General features: G+C 52.6%; 1 protein-coding gene across 1 annotated transcript; it reads left to right on the forward strand.

Moving 5' to 3' along the window:
• Positions 1-137: 137 nt before the first annotated feature.
• On the forward strand, positions 138-8,573 carry SPATA33 (spermatogenesis associated 33). The gene is made up of 3 exons (XM_037816131.1): positions 138-263; positions 478-646; positions 7,608-8,573. The coding sequence occupies exons 2-3, from the start codon at positions 547-549 to the stop codon at positions 7,817-7,819; spliced, it is 312 nt and encodes a 103-aa protein (XP_037672059.1). The 5' UTR covers positions 138-263; positions 478-546; the 3' UTR covers positions 7,820-8,573.
• The last annotated feature ends 1,117 nt before the right edge of the window (positions 8,574-9,690 follow it).

Genomic DNA, 9,690 nt, shown 5'->3' on the forward strand with positions numbered 1-9,690 from the left:
GGGGCTCGTGGGGGTAGGCGGGGCCCGCAGACGGGCGTGGTCCGATTTGGAGCGGGCGGGGCCGCCGAGGGGCAGGGCTTGCGGGTGGGCGGGGCCCGGCCTGGAGTGGGCGGGGCGCGCTGTTGCCGTGGTAACCGCCGGCCGCCGCGGGGCGAGGGTCCCCTTTTGTGAGTCACCCGCGCCCGGCGCCGGCGGGGAGCGCAGATGCGGGGGCGCGGGCTCACCTATGGGACTGTCCAAAAGCAAACCCAAACCCAGCAAAGGTAAAGGCCCGGCGCGCCGGGAGGTGCTGGGGGCTGCGGGCGCTCGGATGCGCGTGCGAGGCGGCCTGCGCGGCAGTCCTCGCGGGGCTGACGACTTCTTCTTTCCTGCAAACGTCCCTGGGAAGCGTCCCGGGGGTTACGGACGCGGAACGTCTCTCCAGCCCGGGTCGTGCCGGGCCCGTCGCCTGGGCTCAGCGATGTCCGTCCTTTGCAGGTGAAGAGCCGAGGACCGAGCCCAGCAGGGGGGGCCGCCCACTCGGCCCCGAAGTCCAGGGTGCAGCTGATGGAGAGGCAGCCCCGGGACGCCCCGCAGCCGCACTCGGGGAGCCACCGGCGGGGGACAGGGGCGGCCGCGCCGCAAAGGCCTTCCTCCTCCTCAGAAGGTAGGCGCCGCAGGGGCCCGCGAGGCGAGTGCGGGTGCTGGCAGCAGGGGCTGGCCTGGAGGTGGAGGAGGCTCGTTCTAGGGTGAACATTTACCTTTATGTAGGAGACGAACATCCAGAATTGCAGTGGAAAATCAAAGTTCAACAAAAGTTGAGGCAAGTTCCCACGGGCTACGAGCGAGTCAGCGGCCCACCGCTGCTGTCCTGGAGGGCCGGCTGTCTTCGGGTAGCACTGGGGTTCCTCCAGCACCCCACAAATGGGAACGAAACCTCGGGGGGTGCTCCAGGCTGGAGAACTGTGCGGAAGAGGCGGGCGTAGCGAGGGTTGAACCAGTTGGGCAAATTTATGCTCTTGGTAGCAGCCCGGTGTGGCAGGAGGAAGCCGGACGGATGGGTTTCACCGTGTGGGTGGTGGAGCGGGGACTGTGAAATGTTTACGGCAGGGGAGCCGCGGTGGGGTCGGGCCTTGGAAAGATGGTTCTGGCTGCAGCCATTGCTGTCATCGCGGAGGAACTGGCAGAGGCCGTGGGGGTGTGCGAGGAATTCCAGAAGGATCCGGGGGGTGGAGCCAGCAGTGAGCCAGGAGGCTGGGTCCGGGCGGAGCCCGCGGAGGGCCAAGGCGCCTGCAGGCACGGGGCGCAGTTGTGAAATGTGGGGCTCGGGCTCAGGCTCGGGGGCAGCCGGACTTGAGGGTGGGAGGCTGCGGGAGGCCGAGGAGAGGCCCAGGGAGGAGCTTTGGGAAATGCACGTGCCCCTCAGGCTGCTTCTGGCCGCAGTTACCGAAGAGCTCACCAAGCACAGCTTGGTCACCGACGGGCTGATGTGTCGGCACCTGCGAGCTTCTGCCCTGCGGTCGTGGTCCCAGGGAGCGGGCGCAGAGCCGGGCACCCACGCAGGCAGGCCTGCGTCCCGCCCATGAGGGGCCTCCTTGCTGCCGATTAGAGGGAGAGCCTTTCCCAGGGGGCTTGGCCTGCCCGTGCCCCAAACTGCCCCCTATCTCCATGATGGACTCAGCTTTGCAAACCCGCCAGGGGCTGAGGGAGGCGGGGGCTTGGGGCTGGCTCTCGGAGGGTAGCGATGGGGGCCGGTGGCAGGGGGCTGGCTGGAGGCACAGGGAGGAGGAGTTTCAAGAAAGAAGGTGGCAAAGATGGTTTCTGCACACACCGGAGCATGCCCAGCTAGAGCACTGGCACACGCCGGTCATAGGAGCCTGAGGCCAAAGGCCACATGCGATTCCAAGAATTTACAGAGAGACAAAGCAGATGGGTGGTTGCCTGGCATAAGGGTGGGAGTGAGGGTTGCCCACAAATGGGCACGAGGGGTTCTTTTGGGGTGATGGAAATGTTCTTAAAACTGGATTGTGATGATGGTTGCACAACTCTGAAAGTTCACTAAAAATCAATGAATTGTTCACTTTAAATGGGTGAATTTCAAAGTGTATAAATTAAACCTCAAAAAAAGCTATTAAACAAGAGCCAGTTAATCCCCTGAATGATGCAATTAACTGGTTATGCATGGCCTTGTAGAGTGTGGGGTGGGAGCAGCAGCACAGACATAGGCACTCTGTGTGGAAGGAGAGCCACCTCCAAATTCGGGTTGTTTTTTTTTTTAACACATCAGGCTGAGGACTTTATCAATTAGATTTGGAAAAACTTCTGGATGTCAAAGTATCTTTAAATTATCCTAGCTCCATAAAAGGCTATAGTTTAGCATGTACCGAAATGGAGAATTCCAATGAGTAAAAAGTTCTCATGTATTATAAAATTAGCGAACGTAGGTTTTACTATGGTTTTAGAAATCGGAGTGCAATTGCTGGGGTGGGGAGGGAGTTGCTGATGGGAAAGGGGCCCCCGCGCGGCTCGACGGGAAGTCCTGCAGCATCCAGTGGGTGCACAGGTGAGCACCATTGTCAAAACACAGCTGGCCGCTCTTAGGAACAGTGCATTCTATTGTCCATGAATTCTGCCTCTAAAAGCCCTGGAATATATACAAGATCCTTGTCTTTCACACACTGAAATATTAGGGAATGAAGGATGGATGGTTGGAAGAATGGATGGACGGATGGATGAGAATGGCATCTGGGCCTCGTCTCACAGGACAGGAGGATGGGATGAGGCTGATGGTGTTTTCCAGAGACCCCCAGCTACACACTCGTCTAGAGCACAATCTTCCCCCTCCTTGTACTGAGAGGTGCAGTCGAGGTCCCCTGCCCTGAATCTCTGGAAACTCACGAAGGCTGTGCAGGTGAGGCTGGGCCGTCACAGGTGCTGGAGCTCGGAGGCTGTGAAGAAGCCCAGCTGGCTGGGGAGGCAAGAGGTTCAGTCTGGGCTGACTCTACTCTATTAATAGTCATTAAGGGGGCCACGAGCAAGGGGACCCGACCCCAGGGGGCTATGAGCGAGGACACTCGACCTCGGGGTTGCAAAACAAGATAAGGGGATACGAGAAGGTTCAATCATGGGTTGTCTTATTATTGTCCAGTTACAGGGAGCAGTTGCAAAACCCAGCATCAGCAAATCAAGGCATCTGGGTTACAGTTCAGTGAGTGTCATTTTTGCTGGTATAATTAGGCAAAGTTTTCTTCTAGGTTAGCCTTCTTTTTGATTGTGCATGTCTTGGCAGTTAAAGCCAGTTAAGGCTGGTCTGACTGGAGCTGTTAAAAGCAGGGACTTATCTCTGGGGTGTGTGGGTGGGGATTTCGGAGATGGGGAAAAGAGAAATGGAAATGTTTGCAAGCTGGTCAGGGAGGGAGCTGCTTCGGGAAACAGTCGGTGGTCCAGGGTGGGGTGGGTGGTGGGTGTGTATGAAAAACAGGTTGGGGTCCATGTTCTGGTTTGCTAATGCTGCCGTTATGCAAAACACCAGAAATGGATTGGCTTTTATAAAGGGGGTTTATTTGGTTACACAATTACAGTCTTGAGGCCATAAACTGTCCAAGGTAAGGCATCGACAATCGGGTACTTTCACTGGAGGTTGGCCAATGGTGTCCAGAAAACCTCTGTTAGCCGGGAAGGCATGTGGCTGGTGTCTGCTCCAGGGTTCTGGTTTCAAAATGGCTTTCTCCAAAATATCAGTGTCAGCTTCTAATGGCTATCTTCAAAATGTGTCTCTTAGCTGCAGCTCCTCCAAAATGTCACTCACAGCTGCTCTGAACTCCTTCTGTCTGTGAACTCTTTATATGTCTCCAGTGATTTAATTCAGACCCACCCTGAATGGGTGGGGTAACACCTCCATGGAAATTATCCAGTCAAAGTTCTTGCCCACAGCTGATTGAGTCACATCTCCATGGAAACAATCAATAGGTTCCAACCTAATCAACACTAATATGTCTGCCTCCACAAGATTGCATTAAAGAAATGGCTTTTTCTGGGGGACATAACATAAAAGAAGTCTTGTTTTGGAATGGAAAGACTTGATAATGTAAGGATATTAAATTTCCCTTAATGAATCCGTAAAATCAGTGTGACCCTAATGAAAACACTAATGTTCACATAGAAGAATGAAATGTAAGAATAGCATAGGACAGTCTTGGAAAGCAGTCAGAGGGGGATTTGGTCCCAGGCATCAAAGAGTGTTGCAGGCAGTGGGGTGATCAGAGTGGTGAAGCCTGAAGCAGCGAGGCTGCCCCACCCGGGGCTCGGCCTGGGCGAGGGTCCGGTCAAGGCCAGAGGAAGGACGGGACCCACCAGTCGGCGGGAGGACAAATACTAGACAATTTGGAAAACAAAAAGCTTAATATTCTTTCCTCAGTCATTAGTCAGAAATTTCTATATCGATTAGAGTTTCAAACATAGAAAATACAACTACAATAGTACAAAATGAAAACGGGTTTGTATGTTTGTAAGTCTGGAACAGGGAACGCCTTTCCCAGCCCGACAAATGCCAAAAGCTGTGAAGGAAAGGACTAAGGAAACTCACTTTCTCTTTGCTGCAAAGTGGATTGGGGGACCCATTTGCATTGCAAAGTACAGATGGTTACTTTCCCAACTATATCAAGAGCTCCTAAAAACCAAAAGTGGAAGCAGAAGCACGAGGAAAATCCGGCCCCAGCACACCACGCCACGTCCTGCAGCGATTTTCACTCTAACGTGGGCAGAGATTTGGAGAATTGACAGGAACCAGGGGGAGGGTGTGGGGAAATGAGGGGCTTATAGTGCCTTGGTGGAAATAAAACTTGATATAATCTTAATGGAAAACAATTTGACAATATTTATCAAAATCTGAAAAGGGTATAACCTTGACCTAGCAAATCTACTTCCAGTAACGGACCCTGTAGATAAACCCTCACAAATGTGCAGAACAGACATGCAGGAATGTTCACTGCAGCATTATTTGAAAAAGGTAAAAACTGGAAATACCCTAAATTACATTTATCAAAAGGAACTGGTGGTGCCTCCTGTCATGGTCATAGGGTCCCGCTGAGGGGTGAGGGTCTCTGCGTGCTGACATCAGGGCACACCAGAGCCACATCGGGGGGACGACTCGGCCTTACCTGGTTGGTCCCAAGTGCATAAAGACGTATGTGTGTAAGCAAATGTGCCCTATTACAAGGAGTTAAGACGAGAGGGCTAGATGGGGAAAACCAACCTATTGCAAACTATGGACTACGGCTCACAGTAATAGTTAATACTCTTTCATCAACAGTAACAAATGTACCACACCAATGTTATGGGTCAAAATAGGGGGGAAAGGGCGTATGGGAGGATTGGGGTTTTATTTCTTATTTTCATTTCTTTTTGGAGTAATGAAAATGTTCTAAAATTGATCATGGGGATGTGGGCACAATTATGTGATGATACTGTGAGCCGCTGATTGTATACTTCGGATGGTTTGTATGGTTGTGAATATATCGCAATAAAATTGCATTTTAAAAAATATTAAGAGCAGACATTAATGAAAAAATAGAATACAGATATAATTAGCTCAAATAAAACAAATGTGCTAAGTTGAAAAGACTAAGTTTGTCAAGACTGATAGAGGAGAAAAGGGAAGTACAAAAATGTATTCGAAATGAAAAAGGGATATAAAATAGAAAAATTGAGATTCTAAAACTACAAGAAACCTGACTAGATTATAATAACCTAAAACTTTAGTAGTTATAAATCTACTTCCACCAAAACTAAATTAAAATCCCCAAACCCAAAACCAAACCCCAGATGGGCAAGTTCTACCAAATAAATGAGGACTCAATAATTCCAATCTTACACAAAACGTTATAGCAAATAAAAAAGCAAGAGGACCCTAAGTCGTTCTGCGAGGGCTTTGGGACCTGGGGCCCCGACGGGCAGGACAGCGTGGGAAGGGCGCTCACAGGGCACATCCCCCTCAAGGTGGTGGAGGTACAAATATTAGGCAAAACACTAGCATTCATTCAAAGCAGAAAATACCGCGACCAACTAAGATGTAAGGATGACTTAACATTAGAAAACCTGTTAATGAAATTTATAACATTAACACATTAAAGGAGAAAAGCGGCATTGACAACCTAGGCTGGTGGGGGGTGGGCGGCATATAAAATTCAGCACTCATAACAAATTTTTAGAAAACTAGGAAATAAGAAAATGTGCTTAACTTGATTAAAGGATGTTAGTTAAAATCCAGACTCACAAGAGTGCATGTGGTGTGATTCGTTTTAGTGAGTTTGTAGAGTAGGTGAAACCAGCAGCGGCGACGCAGGTCAGCGCGGTGGCCCTGGGAGGGCGGCTGTCCTGAGGGGTGACGGGAAGTTCTGTCTTTCCTGGAGCGCGGTTACAGGGACGTGACAGGCTCCGACCGTGAACATCTGTGCTTTTCATTGTGTGTAAGTTATAGCTCAATAAAGTTGATTTAAAAAAGTCTGTGTGTGCAGAGGCATATAAAATGCCTTGGAAGGTAAAAATCATGTCATATGCAATTTTTAAATCAATATGAATTACATTTAAATTAAAAATCCTCATACCCTTTAACAGATATTTGTTCTTAATATACAAACAGCTTTTATAAATCTGTGTGAAAAAATGAACTACTCAACTTAGAACCTAAGTGTAAAATACAACTAAACGCAGCGATTTGCTGGATTAACAATAAAAATAAAAAGAAGGGATGCACCCAGTGCAGGCCTTTGGCTACTGACACAAGGCCACGAATGCAGAGCTGCCTTCCGTAGGGGGAAAGCAACCATGAGCAGGTGGCTCTCCGTGCCTCGGTCTCTTTGTCTGTAAAACACAGGGCATTCGAGGACCTACTTCAGAGGCTCCTGGGTGAATGATGCCACCCAGGGCCCGCCATGAAAGCCCCCGCTGTCCCCGCCAAGCACTCGCCCCACCCTGTTCGCAGGCTCGTGGGGCGCTGAGGAGGAGTAAGTGGCAGAACGACCTGACAGGTGAGACCACATTCTTATGGAGAACATGTGGCGATGCACACACACAGCTGTGCACACAGGGAGGCCTATTTGCGGGTCAGCAGAGGCCTGGAGGATGCACCCCGACTTCCCAGGGTGGTCAGCCCTGGGGGAGCAGGTCCGGGGACAGGCCGCAGCGCAGTGCGCCTTTGCTCCTGTGCTTTGTAACAGCAGCGGTGCTTGGTGTGTTTACAAGTCCTGTTCATTCCCTGTAAACTGAAGAAGCTGAAGGGCACAGGTTGTGGCCGAGATGAGGAAGGCCTGTTTCCCGAGCACTCCGACCACTGACGGTCTGAACCTGTGCCCCTGGCAGCACTGGCCTGCCCTCGTTCATCTCCATGGTGACCGGTGGAGAGGCCTCTCCCATTTTCCTCCCAGAAAGAGCGTGTGTAGGATTCAGGCCCCCGTCACGGCGTTGTGGCCCATTCAGCCTGCACACTCGCTGCTTTCGGCCCGCCCTGTCCCCTTCCCTGCTAACCAGCATTTAATTCTTTATTCTGATCCCCAACCAGGCATTCTCTGCATTATGGAACAAGGTTGTCCACATACTTATTAAATGCCCGGATGTTTTTCTCCTTCTAGAGAAATCAGATGCTGTGAAGGAAAAGTCCAGCAAGAAAAAAGTTGTCATCCCGCAAATCGTCATCACACGAGCCTCCACGGAGACGCTAGCCAGCCAAAGTTCCCTGGAAATGGAACAGAGAACCATCCGCGAGCACGCTGACTGGGGCCCCTACTGCCGACACAGGAACCCCAGCACCGCAGACGCATATAACACAGAGGCCAGAGAATAAAGGAGCGCTGCATGGAGTAGCTGTCCTTATTCCGCTGCAGGGGCCCCTCCAGCGCAGACCCCTTTGGCGGTGGCGGCTGTGCAGGCGTGAGGGACAGAAGGCCACGGCGAAACCTCTCGGCCCCCATCACGTCTGGAGCTCGGCTGTGAGCACCTGGAACTTGGAAAAAGGTTGGCTTCTGAGGCTCACCCTGGAGATGCCACATTGCACGAGAGAGAAGTGCAAAGTTGCCCAAAAGGGCCCAACTCTGCCGCCTGTGACCTGCTGCAGTGATGACAGGACCAGCAGAGCAGGGACAGGTGCCGGGGAGGCGGGGCCCGGGCAGGCTCTCCACCTGGCCGGGCAGTCTCGGGCTGCCAGCTCTCCTCCAGGGGCCACTGGAGAAACCACCGTGGCCTGTCCAAGGCCAGGGCCTGGCCGGGGCAGTGTGTCCTTAGCTCCATGAGCTGACAGACTGTGGGCAGGGCAGGCATCTTCTGAGAGGTGAGGCCAGTGTGGGTGACAACTGGGCGGTGCAGCCCCAGGATTCGCCCACTGGGGTCATGAGCACCAGCCTCTGGGGTGCTGGCGGGGTGGGGTGGGGGTCTGAGCTGTGACCTGACTCCCAGGCCACCCACCGCAGTCCGCTGGCCATGGGTTCTGGTACAGACGGATATACAGCTTTTAACTGAAATAATGACTTTGAAAAAGATGATTTTTCAAAATCAAAAAAGCTTAGCGTGAAGACCTGATTTTTAAAAATACTTTAATGTGTATTAAATTTTTCAGAGGGAAATGGTCTGGGAGAAACAGCCTAATTGCTTTAACTGTTGGGGATTTGTGACTGAGGGCCCTCTTTTCTCCTCTGGCTCACCCCAGGGCATGCAGAAGCTCCTGCCCAGGGCATGGAGAGGAGAGCCGCAGCTGGTACACGGCTGGGGGGATGCGGGCACCCCACCGCCCCCCGGGTGCCTCTCCCTGTCTCCCTCCCCCGGCCCCATGCGGGATGCGCCTCCATTCCTCTGGTTGTAGGCCCAGAGGCTGCCCACGCACTGAAAAACAGGACATTTCCGGACCCCCAGTTACCTCTCTCTTGGGATTTGCTGCTAAGTGAGCCAGAGAGCCAGGAAGGTCCCGAGGAGGCGCTGACCCAGGCCGGGGTGGAGGTGCATGGGAACTCAGAGTTGGGAAGCTGGGCTGGTGACCTTTAAAACCCCTCAAACTTGAGACTCGTTTGAGCTGGTTATGAAGTCACTGCTTACGTTTCCTCCAGGCATGTCTTGGGCACCCACCCTAAGCACATGCTTGGCACGAAGGGGCAGGAGGTCCCGTTCTTTACCACGGCTCATCAAACACCCGACACCCATTAGCACCCAGCATCATAAACTGAGGACCTCCGGGAGGATAACTGTAGTGGCAAGAGTAAAGGGAATTGTGCTCCCCTGCCTCTGGCTGGAGGGGTGCTGGCATGTCCCCTTGAGCTGATTGAGCCTGGCAGAACACCTCCTGCTCACCGCCACCAGCCTGGTTCTCACAGCTGGCCGAGAGCTTGAAGCACTGGCACCGTTACTGATTTGCTGGAATTGCCACTTGTAATTCTGAGTATCTCCTGGAGACCACAGGGCATGAATGAAACCCTGGAAGGGGGAGGGAAGGCATTTTCTTTGATGATCAAAAGCAATCTCAGTCTCGTCTAGGTTTGGCCATGGCTCTACTAGCTCCCCTGGCACTTCATGACCACATTGCAGACACCCCAGCCCTGCACCCCAGCCCTCATGTCAGCGTTCCTTCTTCCACCCTCCAGAGCTGGGCAAGACAGCAGTGAGCCTCAGCCCAGGGTCTGGCCTTCAGTAGGTTAAGGGAGGGCCGTGACTTTGGGGCTCTCCTTGGGC

This window comes from Choloepus didactylus, chromosome 22 (genome assembly GCF_015220235.1).
Source record: "Choloepus didactylus isolate mChoDid1 chromosome 22, mChoDid1.pri, whole genome shotgun sequence".
NCBI lineage: Eukaryota > Metazoa > Chordata > Mammalia > Pilosa > Megalonychidae > Choloepus > Choloepus didactylus.